Here is a 27,557-nt window from a genome sequence, read left to right on the forward strand (position 1 = left end):
TTAAATTTAATGATATACACAGCACATACTGTACACAGCAATCACATAGCACAGACAGATTTCGAATTTCGTAATTTCGTCGTTTTAAAGTCCGTTTTACAAAAATAAATTTTATTTTTGGTATTTCGTTCCAATCACGGAGCAGCTCTTGTACGTCTATACCAAAAAATAACAAAAAAAACAGTCATGGATATAAATATGTATATGAAATTAAAAAACACAAAAATCTCCACCTTTTTACAAAGGCTTTAAAAAGCCGGTTATCTACGATTATCTCCGGTATATCTACATTAAACGAACAAACATTATAAATAGGTAATCTGATTGTGTAATATGTATATATTTTTTCTAAGCACTTATCTTGGCCCATACTATGCTAAAAATTAAAATAATTACCTTATAATAGTTGTACATATATAAATGTACAAGAGATAACCTTAAAACCCTTAAAATTTCATCTGGAGGCGGTAGACTTATGGCCGTTTTCACTAAACCTAGGCATCGCCTAAACCGAATGCCTAATGATTTAAGCGATGTGTGTAGAGTAAAAAACAATTCACTAACGTGAACGGTGAACGGTTGCTGTATGCCTAGGAATCTCTTTAGATTAGACGTTACTCATTTAGGCATTGCCTTATTTCTCGTTGGTGCAAACGGCACTAATCACTTATTTGTAAATAGCTCTAATAAATTAACCAAATGAAATTATCATTTTACAAATTGATCTGATAGTTTGGATGATACATTGTGCCGACTTATTATCCTACTTTATAAAAATTGTCGTTTTGTTCTTTGCTGATTTAACCAAAGAACATTGTGGTTTCGAGGAGTTGGTGCGGTGACCCCGAACAGGAGAACCCAACGCTGGTATAACATGATGGAGCGATAACATATTAAACGCATTCAAGGGAGTAACTGAATACAAGCGGCAAAAAACTGGAATTTTGACCTCTCTACAAAAGACCACAGGCCTTAAGTTATGCTTTGAGATAATATAATATGTAATGCAAAAAACACATAATTGCATCTTAATTGGCCTCGTAGTTATCTTGAAAATGGCAACATTCTCGCACCAATACACAAGTACCGCACAAGTCAAATTAGCACAGTTTTCAGGAGGTACAATAAATGCACTTGATGACACATAATACAACTTGATATCCAAGCAAAAATTGCATGATAAACCTGTGCATAATTTTGAAAATTAATGGTTTTTTCAGCAATATTGATGGGTTTATTACATATTTGATTTTTGCGTAAGAGAGTGTTACTTATTGAGTCCCGGCAAACGTTAAGTTATTTCACTTGTGCGGTATTTATAGCCAAGCGACGATATCGCACTACCTCATACTCGAAACGAAGTTAAGTTCATCTTGATTGTAAAGTAAGATATTCGCATAATATGCTATCACAATTGTTTGATGTTTAAACAATTATAATTCATTATATAATTAGGCGTTCACAAAATGTTTTAGTTGAGTGATAAAGATGTTGGAGATTGGTCTATAAAATAGTTTCGAGATTTTAGGTTACAGTTTAAGTTTTTCTAATACACAATGGGGAAGTTGCACCAAGCTCACACAAGCATATCATGTAAGCTCAGCTTTTAGTCTGTCTATAAATAAATGTATATTAAATCAGTTGACATGTGTATATACCGCAATAACTTGAATATAGGCAGTATTGGCATAAATATTTTTGTTTGTTTTGTTTGCCTCAATATTGTGATAGTTTAGAAAAAAAATAAGAAAACCCTTTAGGAACAACTGAAAAATGAAAAAAAAAACGAGAACTTCGATAAGATTGCGTTCGCAGTGATCATTAGTTACAATCAAATTCATTTTATGTGGTACTTGTAGGTAATTTATTAGTCAATTATTTTATAGTGAAGGAAAACTTATCTATTTCAAATAGCAATGGTTTATTTTTAAGCAGTTGGTTTTGCGATTACAGCATTGTTGTCATGCTAGAGAGGTTTCCTAGTCCGTGGGATTCTGGGTTTCAGAATGTGAAAAGAAAAAAATATGTATTGATATAATTATAGGAAACCAAATATCAAAATAATTTATGTTTCTGAACCATCTAATATACAATCGGTCATCTTTGTTTTCTCTTTGAATCATCATACATATGATACAATATTTACCTATACCTATATGATTCAGAAGTAACATTTGTTATAATCCTAAAGTTATATTTGAGTAATTAAATTTAGTTATGTATGTCACTTAGGATATGATTCGCAGCGGAAATGTCAGCAGTCCTCAGCTTAAAGTAGATGTCATATAAACAAAGAAAACATTACGTATAAATTTCGGAACTGGCGGAATTTTAACTTGCATCTATTCATCAATCGCTGGATTTGTATTAATAAGTTAAGACATTTTCCTTTTTATCAGTCTTCAGGGACTAGTAGCGCCACTTGGTTAGAAAAATTAAGTTTGACGCGTCTCTCAGTGTGCGTGTGTATGTGTGTGTGTGTTAAGGGTGTTGGGAGTGTTCTTAGGTATGTTTGATTACAATCGGTCAAATATGACTGCTGCCATAAAATAGCGGACTTGGTGTATTGATTATTAAACACGATGACAAATTTAAGATGTCCAATACCACAGAATGGCGAATTACATCTAATTCAATGAAAAGTTAGGGGGTTTTAACTTTTATATAAGCAATTGAATTTTAAGTGTAGTTTAAGGTATAGCTTGCTAAGTTAACTGCGACAGCTATAGAAATACAGCTTCTGAGACCATATTTTTATTAGTATTTCTAAAAATGATCCACTAACAAGGCGCTAAAGAAGCTAAGCTACCATTCAATACCGATCTATTGAGCTTATACGAGTATATTAAAGACTAGCTTCTGCCCGCGAGTTCGTCTGCGTGGATTTTAGAATTGCGTCTAAAGCTTCGCTCGTTAACAATTTTTAATCTTCCCACGGGAACTATTTGAGGGATCTTTATCGAAAGTACATGTCCTTTTCATAGCATAGGTGACATGCATATACAATTTCAAAGCTGTCTGGCCGCGGCTAAGCTCGTAAACAATTTTCAATTTTGCCCTCGGAAACAACTTGAATCGGAATAAAAGGTAGTCTATGTTGCTTTCCATGTCAAAGGCTACATGCATGCCAAATTTTATCGCAATCAGTTCAGTTGTTTTTGCGTGATTGAGTAACAAACATCCACACTTTCACATTTACACTGCGAGTTCAGTACAGCTATGTGCTGAGGGCGGTGTTGAAGAAGCCACGACGCTGCAGCGCGTCACAGATGTTTGCGGAAGCGCGGGTAGATGAATTCTACGCGATCAGCCGCAAGCGTGCTGCGTCAATGATGAGCAGGCTCGTGAGCAGCACCAACACCCTCCTCAGTACACTGGCATACAGTCTGGACAGCTCTCTCTGGGGAAGCTGGGATGGCGTGCACACGCGCTATAGGGGTATTATCACTTAGACTATAATATTGTGTATAGAATAAGGTTGTTTTTTAGTTGTTAAGTACTAACATAGGTTTAACTACATTGTTTTATTAACACGATATGTAAAAATGTCCGAAATAAAGAAGATTATTATTATTATTATAATATTAGGAGGATATAAGTAGGATAACACTTGAGTAATTGGCTTTATATTTTAGGTGCAATAGGGAACGTGCTCACAGGTTTGCTGTACGTATGGCCGTCTTACACATTGCATCTGTATACGCGCGAAGATACAACCCTCCTGTCAGCACCAATGACTGAGGTCGAGAGTTCCTTAGTGGGCAGCCTACCTTCATTGGGGGCTATGTTTGGGACCGCGGTAGCAGGGTGGGTTATGAGTACTTTTGGAAGACAGAAAAGTGGAATTTTAATAGCCGTGCCACTTATGGTTGGTAATTTGTGTTACTAAAATTACTAAATAAAATAGATTCCTTCGATTCTTTCATTACTTTTAAATTGTCCTTTTTATACATTAGATTATATTTCTAATTTACTTATTTTATAATGTAAGAGTTGCTGTGTCAAAAAACAGACAAACCAATAAACTCACTTGCGGTTTTGAAGTATGTTTAAAATGTTGACAGTAGAAGTGGAGAAAAGTATCCTGATTTAGATCGTTCGATCGTAAGTACGTTTTGCAAGATTAGCGAAGCGCGATAGCAGAATTGTACTTTAAAGTTATCCATTAGGACCATGCATTGCTCCGGGAAAAAGTTGTCACTGTATGACGGTATCTGAGAGCTGGATAAACCAAGAACAGCAAACACAGTAACGATGCTCGAAGTAAGCCAGGAATTATATTAACTCAGCATTTTCATTTTCCAGATATCCTGGGTAGTTATAGATTTAACGAAATCATCTACAGTGGTGCTTATAGCCAGGTTTCTATCGGGAGCTTCAGGAGGTGCATTCTTAGTTCATTCACCTATTTATATATCAGAGGTTGCAGAGGAATCTATACGCGGAACGTTGGCTTCAGGTAAGCATGTTAAAATATCTTAATTAGTTTTATTAAAACTGTCTTTTGCAAAATAGAAAGGTCCCCTACATCGAACATAAGTCTTCTCAATCATACTCCATGGTTCTGGAGAATGAAAGTTTGAAAGCAAAAAGATCAATCCCTTTGAAATATGGTGTTGGAGAAGGATGCTAGGTATAGCATGGACCGTTAAGAGACCAAGCCTATCGATCCTGGAGAAGCTACCTACCAGTGCCTGACTTTCCAAATTGTGTTATTAAAATAATATGATACTTAGTTACTATACCACTTCGTCGTTGGTCTGACTAGGTAAAAGACCGAGGACAGCACAGAATGGAAGGCTATACAATAAAAAACTATGTTATAAACAAAGCATTAAAAGTACTTGAATCCGGACACGACCAGTATGTGGATTCAGTAATGCAAAAACGACAAAGATCTTTGGCTGCAATTTTCACGTGTCAACAAATCTTCAAACTTTTTAAACGATTTTTTTATTTTCCAGCCCCAATCGTCTGCTACTGTGTAGGGGCTCTTATGTCGTACCTGTTGGGTTGGTTTTTAGCCTATCGGTACATTTTATGGGCCAATATTGCGTTTTGCATCCTGTACATGGGTCTCATGCTGACAGTTAAAGAGAGTCCCGTATTTCTAATAAGAAATAAGAAAGAAGAGGTAATTAATTAATTACGTAAGGTTCATTTGAGTATAGTGTTTCATACAAAACAAACATTATTGACGTAGTGGGCAGCGAACCTAATTTCTGAATTCAATGCTGTGGGTATGATTCTCACAGCTGGAAAATTTTTGTGTGATGAACATGAATGTTTTTCTGTGTCTGGGTGTTTATCTGTATATTATAAGTGTACATATATAATGTATATTATGCATACAACTATTACATAACATAACACAAGCATATCGTGGTATATTTATTTAAATAATAAATAAGTATACATTGACAATACACAAATCGTCATCTAGCCACAAAGTAAGCGTAGCTTGTGTTACTAAGATAGCTGAAGAATATTTTTATTAGTTATTTATTTGTTTTTGTTGCTGCTCAGTTTCTTGCCGGCCCCTGCTCGATAGAAGCCTTTCGAAACGGTGGAAGAGTCAATACATACCTGACGTTTCAAATGTGCAGTTAAGCCTACTTAAAATATATAAATTAAGATTTAAATTTTGTTTTGAGTAGTTTTAGTATAGGTCTAGACAACTTCTGTCAACAATATCCGAAATTTTGCGCCTGCTGTCACTTTTCGCTGGTGGAGACCACCACCAGTACACGCACAATTTTCATTTCTTAATTTTTTTAATTCAAATAATAGATTGTTAAAAATTGCAAGTTGTTACCAATCACGGTAAACTACATAGTTATCAGGTAATAATTAACAAAAATTATTGAACATATTTGCTTGGAAATATATAAATTGACATTAATTGTACAACGCTATGCAATTTTGGATGTAAAATTTTAAATTTTTCGTTTTATTAATATGATAGTTTTTATATTTTGTTCACATTCTAGGAAGCACGCTTAGCTATATCATATTATAGAGGTGCACCAGTATCATCTACGATTGTTTTGGAAGAGTTTTCGAGATTAAAGCAGCAATTGACGCCTGCTGTTGAATTAATAGCAGTTGATACTGGTGAGATATTTGGTATAATTGTACCTAAGTTAATTTTGAACACAGAATGATAAACTTACGCAATGGGTGTGCTAAATATGAATTCCCCCTTGCACCCACTGGCGGTAGAAGCCAGTGGGTGCAGAGTACTGTAAATTATCATTAAAAAATCTCATACTGAATAATTTAATAGTTTTTACCTACTGTATATCTATGGATAGCGCATCTAACGGCATATGAGTAGCGGTGTACAGATGAATATGCACCCACAATAACTGCTTTGCACCCACTGGTGGTAGAAGCCAGTGGTAGAAGCCAGTGGTTGCAGGGTACTGTAAATTATCATTAAAAATCTCTTACTGAATAATTTGATAGTTTTTACCTACTGTATATCTATGGATAGCGCATCTAACTGCATAGGAGTAGCGGTGTACGGATGAATATGCACCCATATTCATCCGTACACCGCTAACTCGCATAACTCCTTTGCACGACTGGTAGTAGAAGCCAGTAGTAAGGTTAGCTTCCCAAAAAATACTGTTAATTATCAATAAACAATCTCGTAATGATTAATTTGAGTTTTTACCTACTATAATATAGATATCCCACCTAACTGCATGAGAGCGGCGGAGCATAGACCAACTGGTCTACGCTGTAAAACCCTCGCACTTAGACCTAGAGGAGGCCTATCATCGGGACTCTCTTCTCTCATATAATAATAACGATAATAATGACGGCGATGATGATGAAAAGGATTTTATTTCAGGTGCTAAAGAAGAAGAGGCAGAAAAGGAAAAGTTAAATAAAGATATGCAGGAAAGAGAACCTGAACAAAAGATGTCATCATTGAAAATACTGTGTTAGTACTGCTTTTCCTTTATTACTTAGGTTAGTCTATCGTAAAATAATAAAATAATTCCACTTTCATTCAGTGTCGTAAGTTGTTATTTGAACTTATTATTTTTCAAAATTCATTAGGTATACAAGTAAAGTTTTTTGTTTTAGTTACGTCTTGTTCTTCACGACGAGCTTTCTTTGTGGTTGGAATATGTTTGTCTACTCAGGTACGTATATCTGCTCTATCCTTTTTAGGTCTTATCTTCTTCATTATTTGTATACATTCTCTATCTACGCAAAATAACGATAACCCAGACAACTTTACCGAAGATTAGTTTAGTGGAAGTTTCGCCAATGTGGTCATTACTTTTTTGTCATTGTGTTTGTCAGAATTAAAAAAAGAATACGTATATAATATATATAATAAAGATACATATATTTTTTTTATTCCAATACAAGTTCGCCCTTGACTGCAATCTCACCTAATGATGATGCAGTCTGAGATGGTAGCGTGCGTGTTAGGTAGTATGGATATTATATTAAGCCCATACCTTTAATCGCTGAAATGTGGTAATAAGCCACGGCCGCAGCCCCCCAATAGACAAGACAATAGAAAATTCAGACATAACATATTCCCAAATTGCTTTTACCGAGAATCGATCCCGAGACCTCTTGAAACAACAACGCTCACCGGTGCGCCAGGGAGGTTGACATAATCTATACTAATATATAAATCTATAGAGTTTTTTACGGTTGTTCCGTTAAAACTATTAAACTATACATCCGATTGAATTGAAATTTTGCATCCATGTAGAGGATACACTGACTTAATGGATAGGCTACCTTTTTATAAGTGTTAAATCTCCGAAGTGTATAGCGGGGGCGTTAATGATTAGAAAAAATCATAAATAACTAAATTTTGAATTTTAAATCTTTTAGACATGAAATTTGGACAGATTTTTTTTGGGCTATGTTACGAGAAAACAAGGATGTATTGAATGAAGTTTAAATAACAAAATCGATTACTGTGGTGCTAATGAAATAATATTAAAATTTTAAACTAAAAATTCCCACAGACTTAAAATTTAATAAGAGTTTCATGTTTGTTAAATTAAGGTAACTTACTATCAGATTTCAAAAAATTTTAGCTCTAGAGGAGATTGTGGGGGCGTTAAAATTATTTATATAATTATAATTGTCCTAAAGGTTTTTTTATAGTAATAAATGTTGGACCAAGCTGTGGTAACCTAATGGTTAGTGAAAAACCATAATTTGTTACATAAACAGAGGAACATTTTGAATGCCATGCAAGGAACACATCCTATGAAATGACACCCTTCGGACAGGAACGCTGCTTAGCAGCTTAAATAGGCATGGGGGTAGTAGGGACTTCCCTGGACAAGCTTGGCCAAAAATGCTTTAATAGGTGTTAGTAAAACTTTAAGTGTGGAAGAGTCTATGTAAGATTTGCAGTCAATGATTGCAACTATCTATAATTTCCAAATAATACTGGTTGCCTCTGGAAGTAGGAGGGACATCTTTAGTGCTAAAACACATATCTATATATATATAAAAATGTTATGTTGGTTTGTGTACGCTTAAAAAACTCTGCAATGATCAGTTCTGCAATGATCGGGCTGAAATTTTAGCATGATATATATCATACGCATCAAGGATGTTATTTACCAATTTCTCAACCATTGAATCACAATGTGCCACAGCGAAGCGTGGCAGGGTACAACTAGTATTATAATATTTATGTTTTATGTTTTGTAATAAATGATAAAATTATTAACAGGTGATGATGGGTATGGTACCTGTGCAAGTATACGCCAAAGATATATTTAAACAAGCTGCGCCAGGTCTCTCTTCACACTTTTGCTCAGTCATGTTTGCTTTAGTGCTACTAGTCGGAAGTACGCTGAGTGCTGTGTTAACCGACAAGTTTGGAAGAAAAGTAAGTGATATCGTTTTGTCCTCATCCCAACAATATTTCTAGATTAGGCACAAGTTCAAGTTGTATCTACGCGTTTCGTATACCATTTATTAACCTTTAGTCGACGGCCGATTAGCGCAGTGGGTAGCGACCCTGCTTTCTGAGTCCAAGGCCGTGGGTTCGATTCCCACAACTGGATAATATTTGTGTGATGAACATGAATGTTTTTCAATGTCTGGGTGTTTATCTATATTATAAGTATTTATGTATATTATTCATCATTTATCTTATTACCCATAACACAAGCTACGCTTACTTTGGGGCTAGATGGCGATGTGTGTATTGTCGTAGTATATTTATTATTTAGTACTGTTACGCGAATAAAAATTGCTAAAGAAAAATTTACTTATTAAAATTAAGGACTTAATTCATCCCATATAATTGTCATCCGCTATTCTTACACAGTATATTACTTACTTATCTCCTCTTACTGTCCGTCAGCGATGTTAAATAGCTTTAAGTAACCTTCTTCTAGGATTGGTCTATCAATTGAAGAACAGAGTATTGATATCCTTTTGATCTTGAATCCTAATAGTTCCGGAGATAAGATATACTATTAAACAAAATTATTAATTGTAAGTAAAGATAACGAAATAGGTTTCATCATTAAGCCTAAAAGTTAAGATTCATCGTCATCGCCTGAACAGCATTTTTTTATACTTTTTAAACTACAACTAAAATAAGTACCTATAACCAAAATAACCAAAATAAAACAACATTAAACGGTCGTCTATATCAGCACAACGAGGCATACGGTACCCGAGTGTCAGCATTGCCCCTCTAAATGGCACGGGATACAATTTTTTTCGCTGAGGTAACTGGCAGCTCTAGAATCCCCAGTAGACTTGATAATCCTTTTACATGGGGACAACCGAAAAAACCCATGCTCTACGAGCCTCTACCTCAAAATTTATGACGATGTAGGTAGCGGGCAAACCTGTCGCTGTTGCTAACCCATCCCGTAATTGGTTCCTACGCGAGTTAGTACCGAAACGCTTGCTTAGCGGCACGTCTTTGTCGGTAGGGTGGTAACTACCCACGACCGAAGCCTCCCACCAAAAAAGACTAGAAAAATTTCAGAAGTAATGAATTCCAGAATTGTCCCTGCTGAATTAAACCCTAGACCTTTAGCTCAAAACCACAGCGATCACCGCTGCGTTAGGGAGGTCTTCAAAATTAATAATATAATAATGATATAATAATAATGAAAATCATTTATTCACACGATTATTAAATAGTGACAGAAATCATAGCTTTTGTTTGGTTGAATCACTGATACCTAAACTGAGTAAAAACTCGTACTATAGATATCAGTGCTCTTCACCAGTTGCAATTCACAAAAATGAAGCCGCTATCGGTGTTTCTAATCGTTTATTTTCTTTTAGATTCTCATAGTAGCTTCTGCAGTCGCCGTAACCCTCTGTCTTTCTGGATTGGGTATACTGCTCCATACTAGTATAGCGCCGCCATGGGTCACTGCTGTACTGATTCTTTTTTACTGCTGCGCCTTTATGTTTGGCGCAGGCAGTGTACCTTATGTCCTACTCGCCGAGTGCTTTACACCAGAGGTTTGTACCATAACTTAAGTAAAAATATTAAGGTACTATAAAGAAGGAGCTTAGTACTATCGCTTAACCATTAGTATTTTAATATTGTGTGTGATTTTGTTATTTTAGAGACATTCAGAGAGTTATAATTGTTTTTTTAGAGACATTCTTGTGACAGACAGTGATAACATTCTTATTTTGCCATGGTACGCTACCTCATATCATTTGTATCATCACTTTAATTAAGTACATTTACTACAAAGCCTTGAAGTATTCACAGAGATGGAAATTCACTCTTTTAATTCCTTTAATCTTTTTACCGTACCATAAAGTGACAAGAAAAATAGAATTTCAAGATTGTGGAGCTTTGGCAAAAACACGCAGATTACCTTAATTAAATATATAACCCACTTATGTAGAGATTCTATTTATTTGAAATAAATATTGGATTTAAAAAACTAAACAAACTTCCGTGTCTTATGAACGAGTAATATTCAGAGGTGCTCATTATTACATATAACGACCCGATTGCGAAATATGATGTCGTCATTTGAGAAATTCTATCCTCTTTTTTTTAGGATTATAACATTTAAGTAAGTTTGTAAAGAAAAATATAGTGCTGCAATACCAAATCGTTACAGAAGAGCTAAATCTACAACACAACAACACAAGACACAAGTACACCTTCTGATAAGCACTGATCTTTCCCATACTAACTAGGCTCTTTAACACAATAGCTATGTATTGTAAAGACCTAATAAACCGTTTTTTTTTAATACACCGCAACCCAGCACGTCGCATCGTTAGTTCGCTCGGCTGCTAAGGTTAGCGTGATGTCAAAATATAGACTTATAGCCTCATAAATTAAACTATGAAATATGCATGAAGGTTTTTCCCATCCAACTTCTAGAGAGAGATCTAAAGATAAGTGTGTTTAAGATAAAATAGACAAGTTGACAAGACATACCTAAGAATCTTTACACTATGAAGTAATTTGTATGTCTCTATTGACATTAGAATTGTAGTATGTGTGAGACCTTTATGTGACAGAGCTCGTCCGGGGTAATATTACCGCAATGCTAATTTCTTTCGCATAGCAACATATGATTTTTCCGGTAGTGTAATTAATTTTGGATCCTTGACACTACTGGTGCTAGTTTGCACCACTGGTAGTCACAGGTTGATGGACACAGGGCGACATTATGTAGGACGTGCTCATTTCATGCCTTGCGATTTGCGAAGTGTTGCTCGAACATTAGGTGGGCCACAACGCAATTAATTACAGCGCAATTAATTAACGCATTATTAGAATGATTTAAGACGGACAAGACGAAACATTAAAAATGTATATATATTTTAATAACGCTACATACTACGCCAGAGCACAGCGAATAAACAAGTTAAGAATTAACACAAAAAAAAAAATTACTCAGATTAACTATGAGTATACAAAGATAGATTAAATGTGCTTCTTTTATAAATCACAGATATAAAACCTAAAGTTTGATTTCTTTATTCCACAGGTTCAAAGCATCGCGTCTATGATTCTCTTGGAATGGGTTTGGCTCCTCAATTTCGTTGTCGTCGGTATCTTCCCCTTCATGATCAAATTTTTCGGTATCCACGGCTCTTTTTACATCTTCGCCTGCTTCGCCGTATTCGACATCTTTGTCGGTCTGTTCATAATTCCAGAAACTAAAGGTCTTACTAATGAACAGATACAGGAAACTTTATTGAGAGGTCGAAAAAAGTGAAAGATATTATGTTGTGATATTAAATTATATTATTATACCTACTTTATACACAAATATTCAATTGTCTATAATTTTATTTAACTAAAAGTTGACTGCAACTTTACCTGTGCGGCTAGCATGAGCTGGAGGCAATTATCTCTCCAGGGAACGGATAAAAATTGATCTTGTCTCACAGATTTATCAACTCTCAGAGTATTGGTGCACAAGTGAAAATTATATCAAAATATATGTGTAATAATAACCGGGGGTAAAGTTATCCTATTTCATGTTCCCGTGGTTTAGCAGGTGGACACGTTAATTATATCCCCTGTCAAAGAATATAATCAGGGGATTAAATTTTTTTCTCCAGCCTGTGCTAGTCCAGCTAGTGGTGAGGATGAAGGCAAAGCTAAGATGATAGCGGGTTAATCTATTACGGTGATATTAAACTCTAAGTCGGTTTCCACTCGGCATTGTACCGTAACGCTAAATCGCTTGTAGTAAATGTGCTTTGGTCGGGTGAAAAAAAAGCGACGGCCGAAGCCCCTCACCCGCAGACACTGTGTGCAGGATAAATTAAAAGGTAATATATGTTTAAAGATAGCGGTGATAGCCCAGTGGGTAAGACTTTGACTTCACTTTCGGAGGGCTGAATTCGACTCCCCGCACGAACTTCTAACTTTTATAATTTGAGTGAGTTTTTTAATTAAAATATCACTTGCTTTAACAGTTAAGGAAAACACCCTGTGTGGATTCCACTGATCCGTACTGGGACAGCGTGGTGGACTACGAGATCAACTCCTTCTGACTGAGGGAGGAGACCCTTGCCTTGTATTGGGCCGGTAATGGGTTGATATGATATCTTAAGAGCATATTATGCTCTCGAATAGTGCCTGCTTCTTATTAAAGTTAATCAGCCCACAGCAAAATAGAGCCCGGTATTCCTTTTTTTATCACCATCGCTTTATTTATTTCTACTACCATCGTCATAATTTGGTTTAGTTTAATATGTTTTTAAAACTAAACGAGACGAACCTAGACAGAGCAAAAATTCACACCTGGAAATTGTCATTCATTTAGGTTTATTGTTTATTGAATCACAATGCGATCCATATTCAACGCAGGGGGGAAATGCGGTACGCAGCCATTGATATGACGTCACTTCCGTTACTGCTATTATCGCCGCTATTTTCACCGCCAAGCAGCATTGCTGGGTTCCGGTCGAGGGGGCGTGGTTACCGGAGTAATTACAGGTACATGAGACTAACACCTACGACTCCGGTTGCACTTGTAACCTCGTAATTCGTGATGATTTTTTCTGGTTATGGGCGACGATTTTCCACTTACCATAAGGTAAGGTAAGGGCCTCTGCTTTACTTCAAAGATTTTGCTGCAAAGTTAAGCAATTATTGCTCATCAATACAACAACATCCTCTCGTAAACATTGTAGCAACAGATAACAGTTCGCCATATTAGCTAAAGCCGGGAACATAAACTATTCAGTCGAAGTTAACCCCACACTAAGTTGGTTATAAGCTAAATTCAATTAAACTTAACCGAACCAACCATGACTTCAGAAATAAAGGCAATTCACAATAGAAGCAGTTTTGACTTCATTGTATAAAAATAAGTATTGAAATTAAGTTGGACTTTTTAGGTAGCCATTAAGAACTTTAACCTCTCTCCTATGTACCTTAATAGCGATCCGCTCTGGCTTCGCACGGTTACACGGTTTACAGGTATGGCAGTTTGGAGTGATTCAGGGCTCCGAAACCGGAAAAAATTGCAAACCGGTTTCGGTCATTAACCCCGGTATTGGTATCATTTCGGTTAAGGTTTCGGTTTCGTTTTTTAAACCGTTTAAACTGATAAACCGGTTATTATCTCATTTCACTCAATCGATTCAAATAAAACGGTTTTACAAAATTTAATTTCAGTTATTTTTGTGATTGCTACACGCATGGATTGCATTATGAGTACGAGTAATCTGAAGCGGCAGGATGTTCAGACATCCTGCTTTTTAATGTAATAATATTATTTTTTCTTAAATTGCTTTCTTTTTCTTTGAAATTAGCCGAATTGTCGTCATATTATGGGTATCTAAGTAATATGTATTCCTAAAATTTAGCTTTTTCTATTCAAAAATCTTGATTTAACAGAATCGACACAAACTATGTTAAAAGATGTATAGTTTATATAATTTTTGGTCGTGGCAGCGAAGTATGAGTTAACTTAGGTTTATTAAACTTATGAAATCGTTCGCTCAATTAGAACGGTAACCTATAGAATTTCGGTTCGTTTTATCATTTAACCGGTAAAACGAAGTTATCAACCAAAATTTTCGTGTGAATTAAAACCGGTTCCGAGCCCTGGAGTGATTAGTAATAATGATTATATCAAAAGCGCGTGTTTTAATAGGCGTTCATATGTTTTAATTTATTGGCTTTTCTTTGCTATAATATGCATGTATACTACATACAAATGATTCCCTTGAATCATTATATCTATTAAATAAACTCCATTGACATCCGGAGCGTTGTTTAAGGATCCAAGCGTACGAAGTGGGGGAGCGACTATGATTTGCACTCTAAAAATATTAGGCAAATAAGAACCAATATATGTACTACTTTTTAGAAAATACAACAGCTTAATAATCTTTATTTACTTTAAGAATGTTTTATAAAGTCTAATGTTTCTTTATATACAGATAGGCCCATGGCACCACAGTGCCATTACATAAAACCATCAAAAATTTTATTTTTATTGGATGAGTGCCATACCATATTGAATGCTGGTAACAATGAGCGTTTTACTAATATTAGTAAGTATTATACGGTGAGTTGGCGACTTTAAGTTAGTAAACTCGCGATTTAATAATAGATGCAAATTGAAAATGAAAGCGTTTCAAAACCAATTAAAGATGACATTTAAGACGTAATCTTGATACTAAACCAAGAGACGGAATAGGTTTTAGAAAGCAACGGTCCGTTGCGTTCTATCTGAAGAGCTTTTACTTCACTACAAGGAAACTTTGTTAAAGATACACATTCTGACAAATAGCTTATGTGTAACGGAACAAACAAGTAGTTTAACAATATACTAGCTATACCGCTGCGGTTTGCTTACAGTATCATAATAGATTAACAAAAAACTCTAATCTACTTCCGTGTAAGTATTATTTATACATAGTAATGATTCGCCGGTAATGGTAGAGTGTTCAATGTAGTAATACAGAATGAAAAAAAATTAAATGCTTGCCAGTGACAATTTGTGCCATCTAAACCTTTTTCATGAAAAGAAAAATCAGAACTAATCAGAACTACAAAAATTTACACTGAATACTTGATTTGATTCTTGGACTTCAGATACACTTTCGGGGGGCCGAATTTAAGTCTCAATCTAATAATTTACGTGCGTTTTTGCGACTAAAATATCACTTGTTTCAACGGTGAAGGAAAGCATCGTGAGGAAATCTGCATGCCTGAGTGTTCTCCGTAACGTTCTCAAACGTGTGGAGTACACCAATCGTTACTGGGCCAGCGTGGTGGACTATGACACCCCTTCCCTTTTCATATGACGGCCGATTGGCCCAGTTGCAGCGACCCTGCTTTCTGAGTCCTTGGCCGTGGGTTCGATTCCAACATCTGGAAAATGTTTGTGTGATGAGCATGCATGTTTTTCAGTGTCTGGGTGTTTATCTGTATATTATAAGTATTTATGTGTATTATACATTAAAATATTCAACAGCTGTCTAGTATCCATAACACAAGCTACGCTTACTTTGGGGCTAGATAGCGATGCGATAGTATTTTTTTATTAATTTTATATTGTACTGCACCGAAACAAAATAAAAATTATTATTAAAATTAACTAACTGTATACCAAAATAGCCTAGTCCTGATTAAATTGTAGGAATTAGTAAAGTAGTACTTAATTTACAGGAACCAAAAAACTATGATGATTAAAGTAGGTAGATCTATAACATTTAATACTTGTATAGTGTATACTTTTGCCAGTACCTTCGCGTCTCGTGTAAACAAAGCTTCAGCCTGGAGGAATTACTTCCACCCTCCTTAAACCATTGTATTTTTGTTAGATTTTTTTCCTTTAGTATTGTGTTTGACTTCCTTGATGTCGTCTGTCCCCATAGTGGGGTGCCTACCAACGATGCGTTTTCTGTTGTGGGCTTTAGCTTCTTGGACCCAGAGTGAACATAAGGGTTCGCGATCAAGGATTTAGGAAGGGTCCAGTTAGCTTTGTACAAATCCAGTGGAAAACGTTCGTTTTCCAGTGATCTAAGGCATCCTATATCCGTTATATGAGTGCAAATGCGATACATATACGATCGCGTTAAAAGTAAACTACGATTTATATGGTATCAGAGGAGCGCCATCTTGTTATAATACTGGGAAACTGTACTACCACTAGATGGCGTTATTTTATGTAGGAAATCTCACACTTGGTACTCTGATAGCAAGCTATTTATACAGCGACCTCCGAACCGCAGCATTGAGCGCTGCGGTTTTATAAGTGGTGATCCTGGGTTAGATACCCGGTAGGGGCAAATTGGGAATTAAAAATTTCTTAATTGTCTCTTGTCTGGCCTTATCTTCCGAGCCTCGGCCCAGGCTGGTTACCAACCCGATGACAAAGACATGACGTCAGGGAGACAAAACCAGAGAATATTCAGTACCTTAGTAGTACCGTCATGATCATCATTATCATCATGATCCATTACCGGCCAACTACAGGGCACGAGTCTCCTCTCAGAACGAGAAGGGTTGAGGCCGTAGTCTAAGTCGTTGGCCAAGCGCGGATAATTAAACTTCAAACGCCGTTAAGAATATCATAGAGAACTCTCAAGTGCGTTCCCTCACGTTTTCAGCAAGTGATATTTAATATTGCTTAAATTATAAACGCAGATAATTCCGAAAATTCAGTGGTGCGTGGCAGGACTTTAAGAGAAGAAAGTCGAAGCTCTCACTGCTTCAAGTGCAGGTAGTTAGCTAGAATGCAGAACTGTTTGATAGTTTTAGCACTTTTATAGCCTGCGTTTGTAAAACTAGTATAACTAATGCTTTGTTATAATAATTGGTAGCTAGTTGGGCTAATAAGTACCTACCTAATGATAAGAAACGCATAAAATCATTGTTCTTATTGCCAAGTGTACCTATTCGATTATTACGTTCTTGTTGATTTATTGCGACGGCCCATTTAAAACTTATTTACGCTCAGTTTGACAGCACCGTGCTTATAGACTTAGAAAATAGAGAGTGAGTGTTAAGGCACTTTTCCACTAAAGTTGTGCAATCTGCTCCATTACGGTACACGGAATGTGTTATTTTAACATTGCTTCATGTTTATGGCACCATATTGCAATAGAATAGTACAGTAAACTATCGTTATTATTAAAATAAATGGGAAAGTTTGTATGGATGTCTGTTTCTCAATCACGGCTGAAATTATCTAAATGAAATTTAGCACATAGGCTAATTTTTTATCTCGGAAAAATGTACTGGTACCGTAAAATAAATTAGTTATTGATGTTCACTAAGCAAGAGGTTTTTATTTTTGTAGTTCATGCGTCAGAGAATAACATTGGCATACACTATATATACTATAATAACAAAGTACAGCATAACATAACTCTCAATTTGGATAAACCTATGTCTAAGTGACCGTGAAAAAGGTTTGTGACCTATCAAAGTTCAATAATGTATAAAGCTTATCAACGAATCTCCGCATCGCACATTACCACGCACAAGTGCAGTGGAAAGAGGGCCTAAGATGGGCAGCAGTTAATGCACTCGTTTTAAATAATGAAAGTGGCCGGCCATTATCGATTTTCCTGTGTACGGAATGTTAACTTTTATTGTTATGTAGGTGTTAAGTTTATAATTACATCGTGAACTTACCAATGCATAAGTTTAAACAATGTGGTAAAACTCATTTTTATTACGGAAAAGTTGCATGTAGATATCAAAATTATTGTTCTACTAACCGTCACGTGTAACTTTGTCTGCAATGAATGTTAGATTTTCTATGAAATTAAAAAAAAAAACGGGATTGCCTACGTCCTCAAATTCGGCTATTAATAAACCTCAAATTCGGTGTCGTGGTTTATAAGTTATCGGATCACAAACACACAGAAATACACGTAAAATTTCTGATTTCCCTAAGCTTGAGATGTTTTTTTGACCACTTCCCTGGTGCAGCAGTGAGCGCTTTTAAGTGCGAGGTCCCCGGTTCGATCTATTTGTGAATTTATAATTTCAGAATTTGGTCTGGTTTAGTCTAGTGGGAGGCTTCGGCCGTGGCTAGTTACCACTTTTAGGAGTTATTTACGATATGTTATATGTTTATTTTATGTCATAACTTGTAGATTATTGAAAAATAAGTGGCAAAGAACACCTACTGAGCTTTTTTACAGTAAATCTTCCTTTTTTTTTGAATTTATTTTTATCAAAAGATGCAAAAATGTTACATACATTTTTTGCTCGCCAAACTGGTATAATATAATAAAAACAATATCTAGTATATCTTACTACTAATTAATTAATAATATTTTAACGAAGACAAAGATATAAAAAAGTATAGTAAAAGAACAAAAAAGAAATATAAATAGGCTTAAACAAATTACTACTCAAGGCTTATAAAATAGTGAAGAAATTAAAAGGAGTCCGTTAGTAGTTGTTACTTCAACTTCTTCTTAAGAACAACTACACTTTTATTATTAACTATCCTAGACAACTAGACAATTTTATTAAATTTTTAGGCACAATATCGATTCAGCCTTTTACCATAGTAGTTCACATCACTACACGTTGCTATAGTATGACCCTGAAGGAAATATTAAACCTAGTTGTAAGTATATAAATTTAATATATATTATGTACGTATTCTATTCGTACGTCGATACTGTAGCTGCATCCCGCATTCAGGCGACACACATTCAGGCGATCTCTTTTCAAAGAAATATCAAAAAGTATTATCGAGTCTACTGGGGATACGTAAGCTGGCAGCCTTGGCCAAATAATTAGTTTGGGCAATCAAAGGGGCAATGCTGCCAGAATATTGGGTAATATGCCCCAATTCGTTTCTGTACTAGGTAAATAAGAATTTTTCGATTTATAAATTTATTTTTATTTTGCCACGTAGGTTATCTTCATCCATACAAAGATTTGCCCGCTGGGCAGGCGGGATGGTCATCGCAAGGCTAAACTGATCGCGCCGGGTCTCTGCTGCCCGACACCGGTCTGTAGCATTTATTCAGTCTAGCCAATTCGAAGTGGTTATACCGCCAATTGTCGGTCGCCATTTTAAATTGGTTGAAATGATGATGATGATGATGATGATGATGATGATGATGACGTAGATTATTTTTGTTAATAAATATGTTGCCTGTAGTATAATATTAGTATAGTATTACTCCTGAATAATCTAAGTATAATTTAAAAAAAAATCAGATGATCTCACAGAATTTATGTTATAGCGTTATTTTGATGTAATTTTAATTGATAGAATAAGATAGATACATCGATTTTTAAATGAAGAATTGCTGACTAATAAGACTCAACAGTAATTCAAATAGTGTAGATACAAATCTGTTTATTCAAAAACATGTTGGTATTTTCTGTATCTTACTTGTAATAAAATAAGAACCTACCCGAAGTGCAGTCTAAGATTGCAAACAGTCTAAGCTTTTGGTGCCAAAATGCCAAAAATCAGCAGGAAATATCTGCAATATCTTTTAGTATACACATTTAACAATACTAACCATTTCCGAAACATCAATCGCAAATATGTTAAGTCCGATATTTGGTTAGTACCTTATTATTTTCATTTAGGTTATTTTTTGTAAAAACCCTAAGTTTAGCCACAGATATAACGTGATCGTGGTTTTGCCGACTTTCGAGATGCAGTCAAGGAAAATGGACGTCCACATTCAAATTCAAATTCAAATTCAAAATTTCTTTATTCATGTAGGCCTATCACAGGCACTTATGAAGCGTACATAATTGTTTACATAATTGTATGGGGATGGTGATAACTTCGTTCGCCAACTTAAATCTAAAGCTACGAGGGTTCCAAACGCGCCCTGGTCTAAGAAGAGCCCACAACAAACATAGCCGGGTAATTTTTTTTTTTTTTTTTTTTTCATTAATTATTACAATTTATATTTCTGACATTGTCAACCCATGATGTGTTTAGTAAGGTAATATGGAATTGCATTAATAAGCCAAAGGCTTGTTACGATTGGTTAATGCTTTTTTCATGAATGTCATATCAGAAGCGGTGATGGCCTAGTGGTTTTGACTTCGGCTTCACTTTCAGGGGGACAAGTCGAATCCCAGACTTTTTACAAGTTAAGTGCATTTAATGCTATTTAAATATCACTTGCTTCAACGGTTAACGAACACATCGTGAAACCTGCGTGCTTAAGAGTTCTCCATAATGTAATCAAAGGCGTGTGGAGTCCACCAATCTGCATTACACCAGCGTCGTGTACGTTACGGAGGTATATCGTAGCCGTCTACAAAGAGCAATCATGCGAGCAAGCATGCACGTCTTGGTTGGCGGGGAGACCCTTACTGGACTCAGTAGTAAGGGACTAGCCTCTACATACTGACGCGACGCTGTCTAGACGATGTCGGCATTTACCATGAGATCAAAGGCGTCGAACTACAGAACCTCTCGTTTATACTGTGCTAATAGCTTTGTCTGGTAACTGAGAGGCCGGAGGGCTGGTTTTTTGTTTGAGAAACATCTAAGACATTCAGCGCGGAAGCTAGAGAGAATTCCCAGTACCATTCCGCACTGGCACACTTTATAACCGCTATTATCAGTCAATTGCATTACGATACTATTAATACTTGATTATTAACAATTAAAAGACAGTTATTTAATCTACCGCGCCATGTTATTTATTATTTCCTGTGAATAAATTACTTATTTTCTCAATGGGTAGGTACTATAATAATATATGGTAACAGTAATTCGTGTTATAATTTGAGAGAAAAAGAAGTTTTATTATTTTATCTAAATTTACTATTTTATCTTACACCTGCATATTTGGTGTTTGCAAGTAGACAATTTATTTTCTTTTGTTAACGTTGTAAACAACACTCTTTATGTCATCGTAACTTGAACGGTTAATAGGGTATTTTAATATGCGGGCACTAAACATGGGAGGTCGTTCATATAAAAATTTAAACACATTTTTTATTTGCAATAACTGACGGACCAAGTTGATGGTTGCCCTAAAGGTTAACGGAATACTATCGTCCATAAACAGATCCCTTCGCAGGGCATGCCACGAACTCATAGACGAAGTGCCGCTAGTGACCATCAACGTATGCACGTTCTTTGTGTGTCTGTCTGTTTTATTACTTGTCTTATCTGCTTTATCCGTCTATTCATCATCATCATCATTTCAACCAATGCATTTCCACTGCTGGACATATGTCTTTTGTAGGGAGTTCCACAATCTACGGTCTAGCGCCGCTTGCCTTTAGCTCCCAGCGACTCGTCTGATGTCATGTGTCCACCGCGTTGGGGGCCGACCTGCGCTGCGTAACGAGGTGGGGTCGCCATTCCAGTTCCGTAAGACCCTAACGTTCATCGGTTCTCCGAGCTATGTGCTGCCCATTGCTACTTCAGACTCGCTGAGCTATGTCGGTAACTCTAGTTCTCCTACGGATCTCCTCATTTCTGATTTGTTCACGTAGAGATACTCCTAGCATAGCTGTCTCTATCGCCCGCTATAAATTACATCATATAGATTCTCCTGCTTTTTGCGGAGTATAACAAATTAAACCTAATTTTCATAATATATGATGTTATTCCGCCTGCTTCGATCCAATAGCGTAAGAATTGTAAATTACATTCAAAATTCTAAGTAAGTAGGTAATCGAATCAGTACCTATATTTGTATCAATCTTGCTCACATTTGGTAAAATAAATTGCACACACTTAGTTTTCTAGTAGTTAGTAAGTAAGTTATTGCGAGTAATCCAGTGAACCTTTGTCGCATATGACATAGCACGGTTTACATCGTCAGAATGGTCTTTACTTCTATCCGTCTTAAAAATGAGTGATGTATCATGAGCAAGCCGTACAATGTCACAAGTGTTACTGATATGGTGTGATTGATCTTTAATATACACAAAAAATAGAAAGGGACCCAAAATTGAGCCCTGCGGGACACCCATTAAGACAGGCAAACCCAAAGACTTTATGTCTTTTATGCATATACTTTGGGTTATGAGGTAAGAGGCAATCAAATCAAGTGCAAAATTATTGATGCCATAATGGCTTAGTTGAAGTAACAAGGTTTTATTATGCAACAAATTCGTTGGTTAAGCAACGTTTACTGTGGCCAGTTAATTGATGGCACTAGTGATACATAATCCGGACATTGACCGTCCCTGCGAGCACGAAGAGGACGTTAATCCGTCGGTCCCGATATTTCGAATTCAAATTCGATGTTGTAGTTTAGTGAGCTTTCACTTGACTTTGAACCAAATTCCCTTTTTTTTAAATTTATGGTCAATTGTAATATCCCTTTTGTACAAACACTCTGGCAAAAAAATTATTATTTATTTAAATCCAATATTGAGTATTCATATTGATGATATAAATGTGAAAGTATGTCTGTTGTAGTAGATTGTAGACTATGTAGCTAACAAGCTATATTAGGTTTAGCTGCTGCACAAATATTGTCATTATTTTGCACATAAGTACATAGCTCGAATTTTTTATAGCTCTACGGTTAAACTTTGACTGCAATCTCACTAAGATGGCGACCGGCTAACTTGTAAGGCACTTATATAAATACCATGCCCTAATCGGTTTCTACGCGACATCGTACCGGAACGCTATGTCGCTTAGAGGCATATCTTTATCGGTACGGTGGTAAATAGCGGTGGCCAAAGCCTCCACACCCGAACCCATAATGGAACCCGGGACGTCCCACCTGAAACCACAGTGCTCACCGTTGCGTAAGGGAGTTCGTCAAAAGCTTTTTATCACGGAGAACCTTCTTGCGGGATTTAATTTAAATATAGAATAGAATAGGTTCAAGCCCGGGAAAACAAATATCAAACTGTTTAAAAAAATCGATAGACAGATAAAAACGGACTACTTCACGGACAACAGTAATTTTATTTTTTAATTAATGAAACATTTACTGAAAGGCAATATATATATAAAAAACTTATGTTTGTTGTCTTTAATATGGGAGTAGAGAAAATTCTTAAGTTGTTGAAATGATAATAAAAGCACTTAATCGAAAAAAATTAAACTGTACAATCATTAGCTACATTTATTTTACTATTTTTGACATATTATGAGTTTAATTTTAGTTGGTAAACGAAAACAATATGAATCTCAAAAACCCGAGAAACTTATTGAATTATATGGTGCTACATCGACCAAAAATATAAAAAATCGACTTTAATCTGCAACCTTTTGACATAGATATCGATGCTAAAGGTCGGTGGTTAAATTTTCGGTCGAGACATCAGCCAGCGCAGTAGGTCAGTATTTATTTTCTATAAAACAGCAATAACACCAACACTATAAAATTAGCAAACATTATGAATACGATCTGCAGTTTTTCAACTTAGGATATGGGTATGTACGAGTATATAACTATTAGTAAAACAAAAAGGTCTTTTTTATAATTGCTTTAGAAAAATAGTTACATTACTTATAAGTTACTTCCACCTAAGCTCGTAGTCCTTCTTAATTACCACAGAGGCGCAGACCTTTTCCCAGCAAAAAGGATTTACTTAAATGATAGGTAATTTATAAACTGACGTGGTCCAGTAAAAAGCTAATAAAAAACTGAAGAGGAGGCCGACGTACCAGGGCAGCATAACAACGTAGTGGCCAAACCCAACGTCATGCGAAAACGCTTAGAAAACGGAGAGCAGCGTCGTATCGGACTCCTCATTAACCCAGAAAGTGCTGCTGACTGCCAGTGAAAGACGATGGAAACTAGTATACGAGGTATAATAGCCGATGAAGAGGTGGGCTCGTATCCAGTTTGCTTCGCGGCAGCGGTTGTTACGGACGTGAGCCGTTCAAATTCGAAATTCGATCTGTTACGACGTCTTTTGTGTTGTGAAAAGAAAGTGGTTTTCGAAAAATTTGAGTAAGTTACCCTTCCTATTAATGTATTAAAAAAAAATTACTTTAAATAATGCGGCAAAAAAAATAATCTGGTCGCAAAAAGCGTTTAAGAATAAATTTCTATCCTAGTCTGTAAAGTTTTATGCATAAAATTATAATTATTAGGGATCTTAATCAACTTTAATATGTTCTACATCAACAAGTAACCTAATATATATATCGCTAAAATTTAGAATACAATTTGCATTCGTCACAAATAATCTTTAATTTAAAGGATAACCATGTAAGGCTTTTATTAAGATGTTAAGAATAAGCCATTATTAATAAAAAAATACTTGCTCTTTTATTAAGTAGCTTTTTAAATATTCAAGCTCGAATTCAAAGTTCGTGAAAAATACTCTTATCAAATTTTGAAATAAAAGTTTGATATTATAAGTAGTTTTTTATAATTCTTGTCTTAAACTCAATTGAGATGTTCATTATTAAATGTGCTAGTATAATGGGCTAGTAATAAATATTTAGAGATTATTTTTTATTAGCTTACACTGTAGCTTATAAGTTTATCACGTAGGTGTATTTGTTAAGAAAAATTTTGTTTCAACGTTATAATTGGTATTCGAATAGAATATATTAGAGTTACTTTATTTGCTCGCCTGTGGTATATGTTTTAGTCTTGCAATTATTTAAAACTCCTAAACATTCAACGAATTCAATATCGAGATACCCCTAAGAGAATGAAAGGCAACTAAAATTTCTATACGACAAGTGAACACAAATATATAAGATTAAAATTTTACAACATTTACCTCGATTTAAAAATAGTTAACGTAACGGTTATTATTAGTCCATAAACCGTATTAACCAGTTCTCGATCAGGCCTCGGATTCGCTACGTTTATTTTGAATTCACAGAATTGCAGTGTCCCTTCAGCATCGCAACAAACCATGAATATTTTATAATCTACCGATCTCCATCGAGAATTGATTACGGACAAAATAAAAAATAATAAAACAAAAAAATACCAAAACTACTTCAATATGTTAAACAAACCTACTCGACTTTTGGTGTCAGAATCTCAGTTCCGTCCCCCAGCTCCAACGATCTTTATGAGGTGATTACCAAAAAAATGAGATTAACTTGACCCTTTGAAGTGAAAAGAAAAATATAGGAAAGTTAAATGTATCGCCAATAATTGAATCAGTGGAAAAAAAGAAAGTCGGTTACAAACTTGCGTTTTCGAAGTCTGCTAAAAAGTTGGTCAGGTGTCAGTAGAACTGGCGCTCTAAGAGTATTCCGAACCATTACGGAATCAGAAGAACGGGCTCACTATTTACATGTTTCGCGGTAAAAAAAACTATTTTGCAGTAAGATAATAAAGGGTTTATTACTTTCGATACCCTCGTGCTATTTTAGAGCATTTTAGAGTAAAACTATAAAATGCAATTTGGTGCACTGGTTAAACCGAACATATGGTAACTACGATCAAAGACACTTTTGGATTTTTATTTTATTTATTTTTTACTACTAAAAAGTTAGTAGTCAGCTAACTTGTATAGCAGTTATATTAGACAATTAATCGGTTACGCGGCATAATAAACTTGAGGATGGGCATTGTAAGAGTTATAATAAGCCTACCCTTAAGTATCTACAACTCGTACTGGAGATTTTCTTCATTTTATATCATCTGCAGGACGGCCGACTGGCGCAGTGGGCAGCGACCCTGCTTTCTGAGTCGTAGGCCGTGGGTTCGATTCCCACAACTGGAAAATGTTTGTGTGAAGAACATAATTGTTTTTCAGTGTCTGGGTGTTTATCTGTACATTATAAGTATTTATGTGTATCATATTCATAAAAATATTCATCAGCTATCTTGGTACCCATAACACAAGCTACGCTTACTTAGGGGCTAGATTGCGATGTGTGTATTGTCGTAGTATATATATTTATTTATATATATCTGCAAGCCCCTGTGCATAACCTCTATGCACGCCAATGCTAACCACCCTACCGACAAAGACCTGAAGGAAAGTATTATGCCGCATAGTAACCGATTAAGGGTCTGTATCATCTGCATACCCTGTGCATAGCCTCTATGTACGCCACTGGTAGTTAGTAGCCACGGCCGAAGCCTGGCACCACCAGGCATAGTGTACTTCAAAGAGATTGTGCCCCAGAGTTTTTGGGCATTTTCCATACTAGAAAGCTTTTGGGCCGTCTTGTTATATTGCACCCTAACTTTATAAAGTTGGCACAAAACTATTATATAAAAACATTCTTATTACATTGTCACAATAAAACATATAACCATCTTGAAATATAACCTAAACAGATTACTATACAAGTCACGCCCGCATGGAATGGTGCCAAGAGTGCTGGCTGCATTTCCGTGTCGAACAGCCAAACTGCCAGGTTGATTTTTTGCGCAAAAAATTAGTTGACCCTTCTGTAAATAAAGGTGGTAATCAAACTAACAAAAATCGCATCAAAACTTGGGACAAGGGTCTCCAGGACAAATCTCTAAATTATTATAGTTCCTCGTAACTGCGTCGTGGGTCTAATGTTAAGCATCTTCAACTAAAGGGTCTTTGATTCAATTCTGGATCGGGTCAATAGTTTGCATTTTGATTTTTTCTACAAAATTTACAGTACAAATTAAAGTACCAGTACTGAGGAAATTTGCGATGGCCACCCCTGTGCATCGGGGAGCACGTTAAGCCGAAGCATGTCAGTCGTTATTTTAAGTAATATAATGCGAAAGTGTGTTTGTTTGTTTGTCCGTTTTTCACGCCCTAAGTTACCAACTACTCAACTTGTTTTTTGGTATAGGGTTATGGGTTATTATAAACAAACGGTTCCCAAAGGTTTTGTAAAAACCATTATAAACACGGACGAAAAACGCGATTAACAGGCACTAATATATGTTATAATCTTTAAAACTACTCATTGATGCAGTGCGATGGGTCCATGCTCTGAAACCCTATGAGTATACGCTTTTATAATATGATTCCTAAGGCAATTTTGGACCTACCAATGCATAAGTTTAAAGAATATGTTAAAACACATTTTTTTACAGCGAGGTTGCTTGGAAGCATCCAGCTCCGCTTTCATCTCTCACAAGATAGAAAAATAAATGTTAAAATGTAAATTGTTTATGTTGGAAAAGAGCAACTGCTCAGCTTCTTTTCCGTAAAATCTGCCTTCCGAACCGGTGGTAGA

General features: G+C 35.7%; 2 protein-coding genes across 2 annotated transcripts in view; both read left to right on the forward strand.

Moving 5' to 3' along the window:
• Window positions 1-1,489: 1,489 nt before the first annotated feature.
• LOC120623677 (facilitated trehalose transporter Tret1-like) lies at window positions 1,490-12,269 on the forward strand. The gene is made up of 10 exons (XM_039889850.1): window positions 1,490-1,593; window positions 3,636-3,868; window positions 4,306-4,459; window positions 4,965-5,134; window positions 5,991-6,114; window positions 6,860-6,952; window positions 7,099-7,157; window positions 8,729-8,887; window positions 10,312-10,494; window positions 11,997-12,269. Exons 1-10 carry the CDS (start codon window positions 1,557-1,559, stop codon window positions 12,225-12,227), a joined length of 1,443 nt encoding a protein of 480 aa, XP_039745784.1. The 5' UTR covers window positions 1,490-1,556; the 3' UTR covers window positions 12,228-12,269.
• Window positions 12,270-24,280: 12,011 nt separating this feature from the next.
• LOC120625037 (agrin) overlaps window positions 24,281-27,557 on the forward strand; it is a 74,237-nt gene continuing 70,960 nt past the window's right edge. The window contains exon 1 of the mRNA XM_039891950.1: window positions 24,281-24,363. The gene's annotated coding sequence lies outside the window, so the exon portion shown is untranslated. The remainder of the gene's footprint in view (window positions 24,364-27,557) is intronic.

Source organism: Pararge aegeria, chromosome 1 (genome assembly GCF_905163445.1).
Source record: "Pararge aegeria chromosome 1, ilParAegt1.1, whole genome shotgun sequence".
In the NCBI taxonomy this organism is placed as follows: Eukaryota; Metazoa; Arthropoda; class Insecta; order Lepidoptera; family Nymphalidae; genus Pararge; species Pararge aegeria.

Bases quoted from the DNA above. Each gene is read 5' to 3' on its own strand.
- LOC120623677 (XM_039889850.1), top strand. From the start codon at position 1,557: ATGGGGAAGTTGCACCAAGCTCACACAAGCATATCAT. The intron at 1,594-3,635 runs GTAAGCTCAGCT...TTTATATTTTAG, and splicing joins AGCTCACACAAGCATATCAT to GTGCAATAGGGAACGTGCTC. The intron at 8,888-10,311 runs GTAAGTGATATC...ATTTTCTTTTAG, and splicing joins CCGACAAGTTTGGAAGAAAA to ATTCTCATAGTAGCTTCTGC.